Below are 19,084 nucleotides of genomic sequence, written 5' to 3'. Positions count from 1 at the left end.
TAGTTCGGGAAAAATAAATTAGAAATTACAATGAGATATAAAGAAGAAAATAAAAGAAATCTTTATTCCTCAAAGGTAATTTAAAAACAAGTTTCGTTGTATTGAATGAGATTTTTTTTTAGTAATACAGGACGTGGGAACAGATGTTCCAATAAAATTGTTTCGGCACGACTTAACCGGTCCAAAGTTATAAACGGTAGATAAAATCCAGATTTACCTTGGAACAATATATTCATTTCATATAAAGCGAAAATGCTCTAGAGAATAAAATATTGTAGTCATTGATTTTTATTCGAGCTTTCGCTTCTCGATATTGTTATTGTATTATTACACAAAAATACCTCGTAACATCACGTTACATCGCGGATATGATAGGAGTGTTATCGCCACTAGCATTATACGATTCTCGGTTGAGAGCATCGATATACCAACACTCTTTCATAAATCTTTTTTCACACGCTCCGTCTACCGTCGCATGTTTAACTATCTCGAAGTCTCGAATGCACCGGCGGGAACAGCGATCGATGGCATCCGAGACACGCTCGTGATTTACCGCTGTTCGCGTTTTACCGGCGGTTGAATGCTCCTTCGCGCTTCCGCCTCCGGCTTCTTCCCAAACTTTTCGCGATGGAAGAATATCAATTTTGCGGCGGCATTGTTAGCGGGACGCGCGGCGCGCCGTTTACGATCCCGGAAAATCGACGGGAATCGCGCGGAAGAGAGCCTCGTAAAAGGCTAATCTGATTTACAGCGGAATCTCAATCTGAGAGGAGCTCGTAAAAGCTCCTTTCGGACTTTTATGCGCGCGCCACGAAAGAGCCAACTTTTGATATTAAGGATATATCCCTCGGCGTGATTGCGCGCGTGGAAGAGAGAGAGAGAGACAGAGAGAGAGAGAGAGAGAGAGAGAGAGAGAGAGAGAGAGAGAGAACTTCGCCCCGAAGTCCCTAAACGCTTTTAAATACCACGGACCTAATTGCGAGCGATCTCGAAGATGGCAATCGCGGTCGTCGTCAAGTTAAGCGCTTGGAGTTGGAGTTTCTCGTAGAAACTTTTTTTTTCACCGAGATCCCGCTATAACGATATATCCGAAGCGATCCTTCTTTTCTTTTTGTTTCTTCTTGCGACATGTCCCTGAAAAAGGATAAGCCGCACGTGAAAAGCGAGGATGAAAGTATATATAAGAGAAGACGATCGGCTCACATTTTAGAGCGAATTGCCCGATCGCAGCGAGATTCGCTTTCGAGAGAGAGATTAGCTTCGAAAGAAGCTTATGAGACATAATTAGTTCTTGGGCTAATTAGTTACGTAATAGCATCAGTGTAGCACAATTAAGAATATATCTTGAGCCAATTATTGCGTTTGTTTTGGTATCAATAAACATAGAAATTCCGTTTGTATTTGTATTATATCAAAATTTGTTTTACGATCTTCTAGGATCCAAAAGTGCATTTGATGAAGTGCGATTAATTAACATATATACATATATTTATTAATTTCTTTCTAAGAGTAATGATTTCCAATCTTTCATTCATTAATCTCTCAACTTCTAAATTTATATCTTTAAAAATTTTTCTCATCTTTGTACGCTCCATGTCATTCAATAATGACAGAAATATTTCAATATTATAAATTTTCATATTTCTATGCATTTCTAATGCGTTAATGTTAATACGATATTTTAAACTAAATAGTGACAAGGTTTATTGACATTTATATTGTTTATTACTGCATAATTAGTCTTCTGATTCTATTAATATTGAAATGTAATAAAGCATGGATGCATCGTGTTGTGTGAGAATCAGCCTGCGGTATCCTCCAAATTATCGTCCCCTAATTGACTCGGTATTGTCCTACGACCAGAACGACCATCATCGTCGGCGTTGAAAGCAACGAGAGGGTCGTCGAAGCTGGAGTTAATTCAGAGTAGTCACGAGACTGTCTGACGCGGACAGGAAAGGGAATTTCAAAAATTATCGGCGTGAAAAATCTCTGATTCCGCGTATCAACGCGAAGAAGACATACTCAATGGCGGTCGGATGTTGGTATCTCGGTCTTCACTGTAGCACTCAAAAGGGGACGGTTAAAAAAGGGGGAAATGGAAACAGAGCAAGGGGCACATTGCTATACCGGAAAATTGGGCGTTTGCTTTCGAGATTTCGTTTAGCGTGAACTGGCTGTCTGGCATTTCTGGTGTTGTAATCTGACGGTATTACAGCCTCCCGCGAAGAAACACACCTCTTATTCTTTTTTCTCTTTTTATCTCTCAACCCCCCCTCCTCTCTCTCTCTTTCTTGCTCCCTGTCTGAACTACGTTACATCGCGAAGGAGTGGTTCTTGAGAAATGTGGCTGCGCCAAAGTTTTTCCGGAACGCGCCGTTGAGATTAAGGGGATTTCCTTTAATTGCTCGTGAAAGCATCCCGATTGTAATGGCTGCGCGGCCATGTAATTCCATGATAATGTAAGCGTAGACGGGCGGAACGAGAAGTTGCGCAGGATAAGCGACGGTATAATGAGTCGCCACGTGTGTGTTCTTTATGCCGCGAATAAACGTTTTTTTTTCTCCACGTTGTGAATAAATATAACAGCGTTTGTGTTACGTTTACCTATTTACGCAAAAACACGCCTGTTTTCCGATGCGGTATTGTAATGTAATCACGTTGTAATGCAACGATGCCTGTAACGGTAAACCTTATTGTTCGAGGCTCGTTGCGAGAATAAACTGTCGCAATACGATAGCGTTATGTCACGTTCACAAAACGTGGACGCCAATTAGTGCTGACCTTTTTTTATACATAGATAAATGTACTAATGCGAATAGTACATTTAAAATTAAAAATGCGTGCATTTCAATCTAATACCTCTCAGAATGCAATAAGTATCTTTAATGTTCTATTTAGACATTTTAGACAATTTGATCTTTTAAAATATATTTTTTTTTCATTGGACTATCTAAATAGTTTGTTAGCAAACATGAAAGTTTAGTTTATAAACTCGAAATAGACAGGTTAAATATCGGAGAAAAACGCGTAAAAGTTTTACGCGCGTCATGTTGTGATAAAATGAAGAAAAAAGGGGAAGGGAGGCGTATAAATCGAAACTAAAACCTGTTGAACGTGGGATAAGTTACGATGTACGTCACTTTCTTTCTTGTAGGCGCTATTGATTTTATCGAAAATAGCAAACTAGTAGATAATGTGTTGAAGCTTGCGTGTAATTATTTCTGATATAAAATTACGAATTTGTTCCACGAAATATTAAAATAATCGCGGCTTGTTGACTGATATAATAATTTATAATGCATATCAAATTTATGTATACGTTACGTATGTCCTACGTTATCAAACATATTAGGAACATTAATATTATTTAATAATATTAAGGTTAGTAATAATATTAATATATGTAATAATATATTAATATTATCATTATATTGTTTCTACAATATTTGTCCCACCTATTTGTTTTACAAAACATGTATCATATTTTTGAGTCTTTGCACAAATTGTCGTGCATTTTTAATAAAATGTTTTAGCCCAATAGCTAATGTGCAATCGAATGTCAAAGAAATTTCTTGTTACTTTTAATCATGGAATTCAGCACATTTTAACGTCTCCTACGGCAGACAGTGGTGAACGAAATTCAGAGGTCCTGTGAAAGCCTTCTGTGGTAAAATCGAATAATCTCGCGTAACTTCGATATCGGTCAAATAGTTTCTCTGCTTAATTTTAACCGAATGGATCGATATGTGATCCTCGGTATTACTGCTGCGGCAGAATTAGGCAGGAATAATAATAACGGTCTACCAGCGTTTCCGTACAATTTCGGAGAGGTTTGCAAAATTACAGATTCAAATCTCGCCTAAGAGCGTAAGATCGCAGCAGAAAGGACCATTCGCCGTTCAATCGATGCCACCATATGCACAGTTTTGTGTGTTTTCTACATAAACTGATAAACTACATATAACCATCAGTTTCTTTACAGATTACTATTATCGCGTAAAAATATAATAGAATAAATTTAAAGAACAAATATTTTAATTTAATGATTCTCATCTCAAGTTTTTATATTAAACATTCAGTTTCTTTTGGGGGCGCTGTCTGTGCTGTTTATCTCACTGTGTAGTCTCTGATCGAATTCGCGAAATATTCAAATTCGGTGGCGTCGAATGAACCCCGAAACCACATCTCTCGCTGTAGTACGAAGTCGTACATCGCACGAGCGTGTTAATGTGGTTGCGGGGCGGTGCGGGGCTTTTTGCCGGTCAGACCGCGATGCGGGAGGCCGAAATTGCGTGTAAGCCCTTAACACGCAGACGGCTCGTTACGGCTAAACCCGCGTCGGACGGATAGGCAGATAAATGGATCCGACGGCGGGGAAGAACAGATGGATACACGAAGAACACTTGAACTTCTTCGCGGGTAAAAGCCGAACAGGGTTTCGCGATGCTCGTGAACGCCGTAGTTTCGAAGCTTAATTTCGCCGGATAGTTTCGGCGGTCAGAATTCGACGACGACGTCAGTCGCTAGTCGAGGGACTTTGCGAGTGAGCGTCAGTAAAGTGCTCGTAGACGGTCCTCCTCTTTACCTCCTCCTTCCTCCAAACATCCGCCATCCATTCCGCCGCTCGAAATTTCAGCGCAATGTTAACGGCAAACAGAATCCGAATACTCGCCACCGGGCTAACTCGTCTTCAGTCAAGTGCACCGGAAGTAATTCGTCAGATAAATCCGACCGGATTTCCGGAGGAGTTTCCTTTCGCCCCGGGACTACTGTCTCTCGCTACAAAAGAGTTTTCTTTTTCATTCGCGGTGGATATCGATGTACCGGAAATCTTCCGTTCCGAGACGATCGCTTATCATCGATTGAAAAAGAATACACGTATAACGGGAATAACAAAAAATGTTCACGAGAAACGTTACGTCTTATCGATTCGCAGAAGTTCAGATGAATAAGAAATTCATAGGCAAATTTACGATATTTTAGTGAGGATTCTTAAATCCCTATGATAATTTCTCTTTAAATTTTTCCAAGGTGAATCGACTTTATCATCATTAAAGAATTTGTTATTAAAATACGCGCTATTAGCGAGACAAGCCGCGTACAGTGGAAAAACCTGCAGAGTGGTTTCCCGTGGGGAGACTGCAGGCGGAGGATGTTTATTAGCGCGCTCAGATTGCATCTCGCGGTAGTTTCGTGTTTATTTGTCTCAATTAATTTTTTGCAGTACTTCATTATTCCATAGTGGATGGATATTACCTTCCAGATTTACCCAAAATGTATAAAAACGGAGTTCTCTGCGTGTAACATAATAGAAGAATGTGGGAGTATGCTGACTTTAACGTTTTTGTGAGTGGGGGTAACTTCAAAGTAGAATCTTTTCTGACAGTGCAAGTATATCATACTTTTTGTTATATTTATTTTACGCATATCCACCTTGTAACCTCCATTAAACATAATTTCGTGGAAAAAATTGATTTTTTATGTAAAAAAAAGTAACTGTTTATACAAGATTTCTTGCAGATCAAACCGGTATAGCTATCTAATTATGCATAGTGTATCCAGATTGTGTCTTTTTTTTTTTATTTCTCAATTTTTTTGAACGAGACAAACCATCCTAATATTTTATAAGATGGAGTTGCCTCAGTTTTTTATTAAATAGCCATTTTATTACCACCAACAAAATTACGAGACCATTGTACAGATTCGATGGAATATATACGTGGTCATAAATAAATAACACGCGTGCACATTTGGAATTCACTACGTGAATTTGTAGAAATGTAATTATCCTCGTGTTATACGTACGAATTATATCTCGCCGGTTGCTGCGCGAACGCAAATAGAATTGCGATCGACGAAAAGGCGACCCCCTGGGCTTTCCCGGTTCTCAAGTTTCCATCATCCGCCCTTGCAGTAACTCGGATCACGAACTTTATCAGGTCAAAGATTTGTTTTATTCAGTGTCACGTAACCCGCCGTTTTCCCGCGTATTCCCACGCGGATCCCATAATCTGATTGGCAAGTTCCATTTCGCGAGCATATATAAAATAAATCCGCGGACCCCCTCCGCGCCATCCGTAGAAATGTGAGATATTAAAGCCCATCTGCCAAAATCAATATGCACTTTTGGATTCAATAGGCTCTGAATTTATTATTCGTTATTCCGTCATAATCATTGAATCGTACGGGCCATACGTCATTTCTGGTACAACGTTCGTGTGTGATATGCTAACAATATTTATAAATATCAGGATTGCGCTCCACTGAGTTCACATGTGTCGCGTGTCATAGCACGTAGTCACTTCAAATCAATCGAGAATACCCCGGCGTAGCGAATCAGTATAACCCCCGTTAATTTCATTACGCGATCACGGCTCGGAACGCTGTGGTGGAAAATTCAATGGTCGAGATCAGTTGCGTTTTCACGGTCGGGGGAATTTCTTGGGTGCCCCTCGGGGGAAGATACGTAGCCGCTTCGGCGCACCAAAACGGGCTTCCATTAATCTCGATCCTCGATAATAAGCAGATCCGCGCCGTGAAATACGCGAGCGGCCGGCGCGATATACGGGGTCGATCGACGAGCGGGAAGAAAGCGCCGACCGCGAGTACGCTTCGCGGATTACTTGCTCCTGAACTTTAATTATCGAGTGTACCCTCGACGAGGATTAATTACTCGCGAGCTGACGCGATTTCCCATTAGGTCTCGCGCTTGCCACGCCATAATTCGCGGATGGCGAATTTTCTCCAAAGAGAAAATTCTATTATACGTAACGAAGAACAAGAGAAGTTGATTATTGCGGTACTCGCGAGATGACCGGCGCGGGGAAAAGAAGGAGGTGGTCACGAGAGAAGGAATTTGTGTGGGTTACCTATTATAATTTTATTGGTTTTTGTTATTGCCTCTCCTCCTCGATAAGCATTAAAAGCCGTTAAAATATGAAGACTAAAATTCCGATAAGCACGAAGAATTTAATATCCGTGGCGCCAAATTTTCATAAAAATAAAAGGAAGCCCGATATCGGCTCTTATTCATTGATTCCCAATACTTTCGATAACAGTCCATTATTATTTCGAGAACATCGTGATTGCATTAGTTTCGTGGCAGAAAATTGTAGAGACACGAGATAATTGAATTATACGGCTACACTCTACTGCGTACCTGCGTATTTAGCCAAGGGGAAGAGCCACATAACGCAAAATTGAATCCTCGATATTGGCGCAGTTATGAACTTTAGTTATTCCGGTTAAATACGATAATAATGAATTATCGATTCAACATTATAATGAACAGAGTTCGGCGATCGCAGTGAATATATTTAAATCTGAAATGGAAATCTTAAATTTAATATTAAATTATTTATATTTATTTCTACATGTATAACATATGTATATCATGTTGCAACAATTATCCAGATAATTGTTACAAAATTCGGCACTTTACAACTCCCCGTATTATTGTTGATTAACAAAAAGTTAATCAACAGTCGCTTTAATGTGCTCATGAAGCTTAGAAGAAGACATATGTATTGTCTCGCCGAAACCAAATTGTTGCGGAAGCGGGAAAGGGAGTCGCGGCCGAAAAAGCAAAAGTAATTACGACTTGCTTCGAGGGGTGGCTCGTTAATTACAACTCGGCGAATAATTAATTACGCACGGTCCGATTAGATACAAAACCGTACGTGGTCGCTGCGGCGGGCGTGCCCGAAAATTGCTGGCAAGACCGTACGGTACAATTAAAGCGTTGTGCAGCGGACAAGAATAAATACACAGGAGGACGCGTTTGTGTGTGCGCGCGTTCTAGAGCGTGTGCATAATTGGAGCACCCGCGAGCCGCGCTTTTGGCCGCCCGCGCCGCGCCGAGTCGCTAATGAACGCGCGAAGACATTCTCGAACATCGTCGCTATTTTTATTTTTAAGCCGCTTTCACGGGTGTTTGCGTAAGAAAAGGAGCGAGTTAAGGAGTTTGGAAATTGGGGAGACACTTTTGCCTCTCTCTTTCTTTCTCTCTGTCTGTCTCTTTCATCGCGTGTTAAGGACTACAAAACTAAAGAGTTAAAAAAAAATCAATTATATTTACGTGTTCAATTTTTACTCTAGAATTTTAATCCAAGAGAATGAGATAAAAAGCAATAATAAGAAAGATATAAGCGCCGCACGTCTATGACATAAGTAAGATCGTGTTATTGTGACCCTGTTTTTTTTTTATGCTCTCCATTATCATGGCTTTGTTTTACGCAAAGTATTTTAAACATGTTAAAAGGCTGAATAAAGACTGTAGATTATGCATATACTGCAGAAAAACACTTTAATAAGTACATTTTAATAAACATGATAGAGAAATATGCAGGATGAAATGCAACGTAAACGTAAAATGACTCATCTCTCGAGAACTTTGCTTATCTTTGATACACGTTTCAAGCTGCAAGAGTTCAGTTTCATTTATGTATGTAAATCTGTGTTCACACACTGTTAAATATTAAAGGATGGAATTTAAACCACGTCCTTGAGTTAAAAACATTTTATTATTAACATTTTATTATTAACTCAGGGAGTATTTAACTCAACACGAAATTTATTATTTTAAAACAAAACAGTATTATTTTAACGCCCCATTGGTTTAGTTAAATTAACACTGTTTTAGTTAAATTAATGACATGTTGAGTATATAAGTAGTAATCTATAGGAATGATTAAAAATGACCGAAATTGAGTATAATTTGACATTACGAATTTAACAGTGTAGTTTGCTATACAAATCTGCCAAATCAACCTAACAAATAGAACGGATTACTATTCATTACTTTGGTCTTAAAAAATCTCATTATACAATCATTTTGGTAGTACGCGCAACGAATGAAAAATAATGTAACGATCAGTTAATTTAGGTAGTTAATTCAATATTTAATTATCACTTAACTACTCAGTTCTCCTCGACCGACAGGAAACTTCGTAATTCGCGTATGCATTATGAACGCGGTGGTTAATACCATGCACGTGCATCCTAACGACGTTCCCGTTTTCTCGTGCCTCGAAATTGTGAAACATAATTTAAAGCGCTCCGCAGCGATCGCCTTGCGGTCACTACTGGCCGGTCGCTACCAAAGCCGATCCTCTTTGCCGCGTGGAAATCTGAGCGACCGCGAACGAGTGCGGCGCAACCCTTTTGAAATTCACGGCTTGTCGGATCTGGTGTTGACTCATTTACAACGCGGCTGGCTAATGTCACCGGCGACAGTCCGCGTGCAGCGTGGCAACCGCACGCTAATGCTAATCCGCATGCAGCTAATTCGCCACGACGAATTGCAACGCGTGCCGCTCCTCTAAGAAATTCCAGTTTATTTGCAACCGTCCCCCGGCCACCTCCACTTTTCATGTCGTCCACGAGGACTAGCCCAGACCGGGGGGGGGGAGGGGGCACTTTAAAATTACCTGGGACCGGCCGGAAATAACCTTTGAATTATTTACTAGGAAATATTGTGGACGCACAGGACCACACGGAGGTCAGTCTGGAGCTCCCACGACCCTGTCCGCTCGAGCGCAAACGTCGGCTCGAATTTTCACGCTCTTCGGGTAACCCCTTTGCTGATTCGCGACGATGCGCGTCTCTTTTACGCATAATCTATATTGAAAAGAGTATCCAAGAGACATATTTGATCACATCGCAGAAATCAACATTTCGCAACTGATGTCTTATTTTTTTATACGTTGCTCTAGTCTACTTGCTATTTGTTTTTTCGAGGAGCTCACCGACGAGAACTATTGGGGATTTAGATGACGATACGTTAGTCTCTCAGAGAAACGGGAATTAATTGCACGTGCTCGATTTTCGAATGAAACATTCGCGGCGACTCCGTCCTCGAATTTCGCAGGTGTATTCATGGTGATCCACGGTGTGCACGTAGTTACCAACACTTCGCGCGTTAATCCAGTATGACTGATTTATAAGTGCCTCTTGCGCAATCAATCGACTGGAACGCCCTATTTGAAACTCGGCGCGGAAGGGCCGACCTTGTTTCCACTTCTGAATTATGTATGGGAAAGTGCTGTGTACACGTCATGAATGAAATATACGTCACCGACCAGACGTTCTATGACGATGTCGTTAATATTATCGGAGTTATACTTGACTCCCGCTAATTCGAATATTCTGTATGCGACGCGGTTATATTCGTCAAACAGTGCGACACGGCACACGATATCCGTTTGATATGCGGTCTAATAAAGTCTGATAAATATTTCATCAAGTATAAGAAATATTGCGCTGAATTCGGCAAAAATAGTCTCACCTGTAATAGCGCTTAATAAAAGCTTTATTCCACCGAGGGATTTCCCAGCATTTAAGGCGGCTTGAAAGCTTTCTAAAAGCACTCAGCCTAGCCTCGTTTAGTCAGATCATCTTGCCGCGTGTAAGTCCGGTGTGTTGGAAGCGTTGTTCATAATTCGATGTTGCCCTCTTGCCTTATTCGTCTTGATTTTAGTGGAGCAGAAAAATCTTCCACGCAAGGAAAGATCAGATAAAGTCCTGTAACGAGATTAATTGCCCGCGTCGTCCGAAAATCAACGGTACGGAAAGCGACGTGTGGAATGCGTCAGGAATATTAAATCCAATGTCATTTTAGATTAATGAGACAGACGGTATCACTGCAGATGCAAAGCGCAAACTCTGCTTAATTATCCAAAAGCTCCTCTACGGGACAAATCGAGATTAAGCGAACTCGATTAGCCTGCTACTCTGATTATTTCATTATCCTGAGAATTGAGATGTTACGGTCACTACTCTCAACCGTGAGATTGTGTAATTCAGGTGGTTTCGTAATATTCGTGGATGAAGAGAAGCGAGACGATTTCGCAGTTCTAGAAAGTAATTTCGGTTGTTGAAACGCGAGAGGCTCTCAGCCGAAGCTGAGACGTCGCTCGATAAAGAGTTAAGTCTATGACTGTCAATCTGCGAGAGCGGCTCGAAATCGTCCTCTTTGCCTTCGCGCGAATCCTCGGTCGGAAGAGTTTGGTCCTGCTCCGACGGCAATTTTCGTCGCGCGCGATTGTTAACAATGAGTCCGCCGACGAAGGAATTCCGGCATTCTCTCCGGGAACTTCGGGCAGAACCAATATCTCTCTCTCACAGTGACAAATGTCATTGGGTCCTCGAACACTTCCTACCATCCCGCGGATTCCGCCAAAGTTCGGGGCCGACGGAGACGGTAAGTTCCGTCTGACGAGAGCGGCAAGATTGTTCGCACATCCGCGACCGGGGAAAACGACCCGCGATAAATAACGTCTTTCGTTTTTTTGGGGAGAGGGGAGAGAGGGGTACGAGCGCAAAGCACCGGTGGAACTTTATGGCGAGGAAAATCGCTTAATTTACTCAGAATTCCACGGCCGGCGGTTCTCGAAGAAACGCGTTGCAAGATCTGACGACGGTGACGAGGCCGGCGGGGTTCGTGACTGCAAATCTTACAAAATTACGACCGCGACCCAATTTTTTACGCGGCAACCTTCTGACGCGATTCCTCTTTCACGTCTTTCCGAGAACGTTCGCTTGATGATTTCCTAAGAGAAAAAGTATCGAGGTCACCCAAAGTTTTTCGGTAAACAAGCCGAACTCGAGAGACTATTTCTCAATACCAACAATATTCGGCAAACTTGAAGATCTTTGACCATTGATGTTTTCTTCAAACTCGCTGATATGGATCCTTGTCGACTCGTCTTACTCTCGCACGCGTCGATCCGATTTACTCTCGATCGAAATTGATATTTTCCTCGTTAAGAACGCGGTGAGTCAACTACTCGGGAATATATTTCGCAGATATATTTCTCGTTTTTTTTTTTAATAAATCGAGACATCGAGGTAATAGCGCTGATGCGATGATAAAACTGGAGTTTGATGCCGATGGGCGATGCTTTATAAGTGTCGCTCGCGACCTGAATGAGGGTCGATGCTCGCGCGGATAGAAGCACGGATAATAAATTGTTTTCCCCATTGTGCCAAATTATTTGCCATCGGCGTGTACAGAGGAGTCTGTCTACGTCCCGATTATCCATTATCTCCGCAACACGAGTTTGCCAGAGAGAATTAAATGAGAGAAAGAGAGAGAACGAGAGGAAGGAAGGAAGGAAGGGAGCGCAACGGCATGCAGAATTGTGAAAAATGGGTACAGCGCGGTATATTCTAATGCAGATTCTTTATCGTATTCTGGTACTTCGCGAACGGGCTATTCACTTCCTCTCGACGCGTAATTCCACTTCTCCGACGGCAACATGTTTATCGTGAGATGTATGCATTGTAGCTGAAGGATATTCAGGGAGTATGCAAAAAGAGCTCGGAGGTATTTTGGAGAGCTACCTCTTCCCTACCCGGTCGTCGCGCACTCCGCTATTCTTCAAATATGCATGCGAACGTGGAGTCACGGTACTGTGGAAATGCGCGATATGAATCATTTAAGTTGTCAACCAGAAATTCAGCGAACCAAAGTAAAAATATCCTCTGTCGAAGCTTCTTCCCGCGATGGTCTGTAGGGATTAAAAAAAAAAAGAGATAAAACGTTGGAAATGGAAATAACTCGACACGCCAACTCGTGCGATTAAATGTCATCCTGGAGCAGAGCGAGTCGCGAGATTCACGATTCACGTCACGCACAGGCGAGAGAACGTCTCTCGCTCGGCGATATAATGCCTAAATGCCGCGTGCAATTAAATCGCGAACGTATTTTTCGCCGCTGCGAACCTGCCTCGATCGTTAATCATTTCTGCATTATTGTATTACCGCATTGTTCAGGTTGGCGGAGAGGTAGAGAGGGAGGGCGGCACAGGAGAGCCTTAAAACAATACTCTCCGAGAACGGAGGAGTAATCAATCTTACTTTAGCCGGGGAGTATCGTGTATATTAGTTGGTCCGCCCCGTTGCGAAATTGAACTAATTACAATTAATAACTCTCCGCTTTCTTGCGAAACGCGTCCGAGAGCGTCGTCTCATTGTCATCCCCCGCCTTCTGTGATTGCAGGCACCAGTTCTACCTGCACTCGCGCCTCGAGCTGGTCGAGGGTAGGCTGAAGGTCACGGATTGGAGCTCCGTGGTTCGTCTGGTCGCCCTGATAGCGCAAGCCGACGGCGGTGATTATGATGCGCTGTCACCGCCGCACGCGCTCTACTCCCAATGCTGTCACATACAACCCGCGGAGCCGTGCGAGCCAAAACCGCAAGACTTCCTGCTGCGGATAGTGCAGCAGCACAAGGAAATAAAGGTTTGTGCGCTGACAGAAGTATTAATTGTAATTTGACTCGCCACACGAAGCCGTCACACATGTGAGGTGACAATCAGGAAATTGCTAAAACTAAAGTTGTTTTATAATGATTGGAGAGAGAGAGAGAGAGAGAGAGAGAGAGAGAGAGAGAGCGAGAGAGAGAGATAAAATGAAATAAATTAAACACTACTTTTTAAAAGAGATCCGTCATTTTTATTAAATATAGTAAAGAAAGAATATATATGAAAGTGTAAAAATAAATATTATAAAAGAGAGTTGACAATTCGTCTGGTTGCATAACTCATTGCGACATTCGTTTTCGAAATGATCTTTAAACTGTGCACAATAATTGAGGCTATTTTGAAAGAATTATGAAATACATTTTCTAATTAAAAAATTTTTACACGGTAAATTTTTCTCATGGAAATGATCCAAGTCGAGATCTTCTGAACATATATCATCATTTAAGTCAAACTTGCGGAGTTCTTTCATATTTATTTTTTCAAACTCATAAATCTATACTTTTTACACTACGCGTCAAAAAAGTTGATGAGTTTTTCTGCAGTATAATGTTTAATTTGTTTCATTCTGTCTATTCGTGATACTAAACGATATTAATTTAGTTTTAGCAGCTTCCTAATTGTCACCCTATATATGTGTGTTTTTTAATTTTATTTTCCTTTTATGTAATAAATTTTACATGTGCCGAGCAAACTTGACGTCCTCTCGTTTTGCAGGGTTTAATAAATCTTTTCTATCGTTCTGTTTTTTTTTTAAATCTGTATGTTTGAATTTAGATTTTTTTTATTTGAAATGGAACACGTGTGATGGCGTTTAATAGAAAATATACAATATCTGTTGGATAGTTATATTTGTAGAGAAATATGATATATTTTCCGCGGAAGGGGGGATTTTTAACAAATCTTTTTTTATGATTCACAATTTGATAACTGAATATTGCTGCATGAATATGCGTCACGCAATCTACATGAATATCACAGACATATATGAATTTTCAGGGGATGAAAGCATCGACCGCCGAATATTGGCTCTTGAAAGAGATATCAAACCTCGACGCATTTGGACAGGAAATGTTTCACAGTAAATTTGGATACAACGGAGTGTCTATGATCGGCGTTGGCCCGCACGGAATCACGGTCTACCGCAATCAGGACGAAGAGACACAAAAGTGATTATACATTAATAATACATACATGTATATATATTTCAGATATAGACAAGAATTAATTTGCGATCATCGTTAACAATTTTCCTACAAATTCTTTTTTAACATTCAAGAATTATGCAGGATAACTGAGTTGAACGTCTCAAATTTTGCCGTAATACATATTTTGCCAAGCTACATTTCTATTCGTAACAAAACTAATAAATTTAGACACAGATTAAATAAAAAACTTAAACGAACGCTTTTGTACATTGATGAATCAATCTATCTAAATAACGTCGCGCTAGGTTGCATATTTATCAACGCAAAATCTCGAGTCGATTTTAATGTTGCTTGTCGGCGATAGGAGACGGCACGTACCGGCTGCTACACGTTATACCATCCGCCGAGATGATCGTTCAACAGCTGTTACTGAGAGAACTTTATTATCAATCCACGCTTAATATAAAATGACAAGGCTGTGTTCCTACATTAATAAAATCCTGACGAAAATAATAATAATAAAAAAATAGAAAATGTTTGCGTATGATAAGATCAATTGGGCCCTTCCAAACTTTCGCCTCATCCATTATGCAGAAGGAAGATTAACATCAAGATTTTACTTTACCTTTACCTTCATCGTGGTTCAATTTATTATACGATGTATTATGTATTGCGTTACAGTATACCATATACAGCTATACAAAGCGCCACATCACAACGGCGGATGTTCCACCTGGTTTACCTCTCACTCGACGGCGAGGAGACGTCATTGGACTTTAAATTAGACTCCAGCCAGTCCGCCAGTGGACTTTACAGAGCGATCACTGAGAAGCACGCGTTTTACAGCTGCGAGACAGTTAGGAGCGCGGTTACCGCGCAGTTTATCCGCGATTTAAAGGTACACCCCCCCACAGCCATTTTGTATATTTAATTATTTTTTCGTCCTTTTTTACATCGACTTTTTTCTTTTGCTGCGACTCTTTTTTCTAAGCCCTGTTATCTATTAAGTCCGAATGACGATATAATCGCACGTCGTTGCTTTCTTCCGCAGGGGACAATAATTTCCATTTTCAACGAGGACTCGACCCTGGGCAAGAAATACGTGTTCGACATCCGTAGAACCTGCCGGGAGGTATACGACAATGCACGACGTGCGCTTTATTGCGAAGCGGCGACCATAGCTCTGCCGGAGGAGAATGAGATCCTCGATAGGCACGCTTGCGGCGAGTGCGAGAATTCTAAGTGCAAGGTGAGTGACGAATCTGTGCCGCGCTAACAATAAGATTCGTCACCAAGAGCATTCGACACAAACGATTCGTACGATTTCAGGAATCTCGAGAATGCCTGGCGAGATTGTTGGACGCTATGCTCTGCCGGATCTGCATGGACCGGAGCTTGGACACGGCCCTGTTTCCCTGCGGGCACGCTGTGGCCTGTCTGGACTGCGCCCGTCGCTGCGAGCGTTGCCCGTTATGCCGGGCCGACATCGATTACTGCCGAACCATATACCTCCCGATCGAGCTGACGCACATCGACAAGCACAATCCGAAACTGCTGTCAGAGACGATCGAGCCCGTATTTAGTAAACCGCTAACAGAGGAGATCAAAGACAAAAGAATTATAGACAGCGAGGCGTCGGTAAACAGCAACATTTGAGAGCGTCGAGTCAGACATGGACTCGGTGCGTTCGAAAGATTCTTCAGGATTGTCACTTGCCGCGCAGGGAGGGCGTATTGAGATACGAGGGTGAAACTTTTTTCTGTTTGCCCGTCGAGCTACCGACCAAATGTTTCGACATTCGTTGAGTTACATCCCGCGACGACGCTCGTTGGGTTTCATCCGATTTTTGAAAGTTTGATTTCGTGGGACGAGTTCAGCTGCGTGCAATTGCGTATTTTTATTGTTTGATGTTGCTTCGATGTTTCTCTGCTTTTATTCTTAATTTATCTGTTTAATTTATAAAAAAAAAAAAAGATTTATTCCTAAGATTACTATAATTATACTTTTTTTTACAGAAGTTATTTTATTGTGTTACTCAGAATGATTAAACACTTACTGCGACATTATTGTCGACATCACTTTTTTTTTTTAAATTATTGTGAAATTATTTGAATGATTTGAATTATATGAAGCATTGTTTTATGCAAATTCACGTATCTTGACACCTCGGTTGCTCCTTCAGTAAAAATTAATGAAACTATTAAGAAAATTTTTTCTTGGTTCTTTGACCAAAGAAAAATGTTTTTCAGGAATAGTAAAATTAATTTTTTTAAAAGAATAATTAACAAACAGGGTGAACAGTTTGAAAATATTAAAATTGAGAAATGATTTGACGGTACTGTGATTAAAGATGACATTGTTGAGAAGGCGCAGGAGATATACAAGGGTATAGCGTAGGTAAATCCAACGGGGGAATCACGGGATTGCATCATTGTGTCTACATATTCATAATGGTGTTATAAATAGTCCCTTTAATCGAACGGCCGAAGTGCTATTAGCAGCATGGATCTAACGAGAAACAGTGCTGCCGATGTGTGCGAACAAAGTTGTAATCCATATTGTACAAGATCCAAAAGCACTTGGAGTAAATTTTTATTTTCTAACTGATGATCGGACCAATTTTTTCCTTGTTATTTCATGATCTTTCTCAATGCTTCTGTGTTCCTCTTAGATAGATACGCTTCTGTTTGGTCATATGTTTACTCTGATTTAGATAACGCTCGCAGATTATACATACACATCGGGTCGAGAACTTTTATCGGAATCGGTGACCCAGCATATTTTTACTACAACATTCGTTATTCATTACATATATACGGTATCGTTCACAAAAAAATAACTGCTATAATATGGCCGCTTCTACCGGATATTTCGATAAAATGAAATTTAAATCGTCTCGATATATTTACATTAATTAAGACGTTTACATACAATTTATGATGAACTTAGTATTATGTACTGCATTATCATTTTAAATAAATGTAGTGATCGTAGTGATAAAGGCAACGCAATGCGGACATCACATTTAGATATATATTGTGAATCTATTTTTATCACACGTAGTGAACAAGGAGAATTAAATAGGTAATCGTTGCAGAATTGTTAGTCGAAAACGATTCCCCGCGAACTATATCTTACCCTCTTGTTTTTTTTTTATTGAAGCATTCTACATATATGAAGAAGGAAACTTTATTACCGTAATATCTGTTTATATATGTATATAAAAAATGAGATAACCCGCAGCAATAGGGTCAAATGAGTAAAAGTCATAAGTTCACCAAATGTCAAATCTGTTTTAATATACTACGCACATACGTCATTCTTCGAGTAAGTCATAATAAAAGCGAAACGAGTTAATTGCCTGTGCTTTGCACCTAAAAGATAAATCGTAGAGTAAAAAGTTAATGGCATTTTGTGTCCAAGGAAACACAAAGGAAGTTCCATTCCTGAATAAAAATAACACGCATTCTCATTTAAATCATGCATCTTGCTGATTAAAACTTCGAAGCATTGAATCTTCTTCCTTCTTGTTTCCAATCGGTGAGAAAAATTCGATATTAGTAAAATGTGGAAAGATAGCTTCTAATAAATTATTTCTAACATCCATCAGTAGCGTTCTATGAATTGAACTTTGTATGAGTGACGAAAGTGATAGAGAGTAAAAGAGAGAGAGAGAGAGAGAGAGAATAAGAAAGATAAAGAATGAAAAAAATAATGATCTTATAGTCATTTATCAATGCAAAGCAGACTTAGTTTGTAATTATTTATAAGAAATGATGATAGTGTGTATTTACATACCGCTAAGTTTAATGTTTAAGAGACTCCTCTTCAGTTACAGTGTAGCTTTCTTCCCATTTTGAAAAAATGCAGATTTAGTATTCTATATTATCGCGAGACACTTAACGGATTTCTAGAATATTCGTTATGGCGATATGATAGCTACATTGTATCTGCAAGATCAGAGTATTGTTTTTGAGTGATCTATTCTTTCTTTTAGATATTATTAACGCGATCGTCAGGACGTACGTAAAAACATTAAGTTAAAATCGTGATTATGCAATTCAATGCAATCTTATAACTAGGCAACCGCTGTGCGCGCCAAAATAAAAATATTTCTATCGTGAAATATCGCGTAACTGCCGTGGGATAGTCTCGATGATAATCTTTGGAAACGATCGATATAATTGCGATTACATTCTACGAATTATAGTGAGTCTGCGGTTGCGAATGTGAAAAACAAAATAACTTTGTACCATTATTGCGTGTCGATAGCTGTAAGATATTATAATAATGATGACAACAATAACGCTACTATTACACGTTACGAATAATAATTTCTTGTGATTTTAAATCTCTGTATAAAAAACGTATAAGGAAAAAAATTCAAAATATTGTAGCTAATAGATATGTATGGTAGAGGCGAAAATGATTCGAGAGAATGAGAGAGAGAGAAAGAAAGAGAGAGTGTGTATATTTCTAAAAGTTATCATTTTGCAAAGAGTATTTTTAAAGTATTTCCAATTATTTTTTAGTATTATATCAAAATTCCACCTGATGCGCGAGACGGTAGATGCGCGCGTAACATATGAAACTACCACAACTTACGAAACGTAAATTTTAGCGTTCAATACGATGTTCCAATCTGTTGATTAAATACCGTGAAACATTCAGA

The 19,084-nt window shown here is 40.1% G+C and overlaps 1 protein-coding gene across 1 annotated transcript in view; it reads left to right on the top strand.

Moving 5' to 3' along the window:
• LOC112454549 (E3 ubiquitin-protein ligase MYLIP) overlaps positions 1 to 16,669 on the top strand; it is a 145,447-nt gene extending 128,778 nt beyond the window's left edge. The window contains exons 3-7 of the mRNA XM_025016013.1: positions 13,004 to 13,244; positions 14,264 to 14,433; positions 15,094 to 15,310; positions 15,464 to 15,661; positions 15,742 to 16,669. Coding sequence (XP_024871781.1) covers positions 13,004 to 13,244; positions 14,264 to 14,433; positions 15,094 to 15,310; positions 15,464 to 15,661; positions 15,742 to 16,068 — 1,153 coding nt within the window. The 3' untranslated portion in view covers positions 16,069 to 16,669. The remainder of the gene's footprint in view (positions 1 to 13,003; positions 13,245 to 14,263; positions 14,434 to 15,093; positions 15,311 to 15,463; positions 15,662 to 15,741) is intronic.
• The last annotated feature ends 2,415 nt before the right edge of the window (positions 16,670 to 19,084 follow it).

The sequence above is a fragment of the Temnothorax curvispinosus genome, unplaced genomic scaffold (genome assembly GCF_003070985.1).
Source record: "Temnothorax curvispinosus isolate PA1 unplaced genomic scaffold, ASM307098v1 QBEX01005133.1, whole genome shotgun sequence".
Taxonomy (NCBI): domain Eukaryota; kingdom Metazoa; phylum Arthropoda; class Insecta; order Hymenoptera; family Formicidae; genus Temnothorax; species Temnothorax curvispinosus.
The sequence above is the reverse complement of the archived record's forward strand: the minus strand, read 5'-3'. Positions and strand labels throughout refer to the sequence as shown.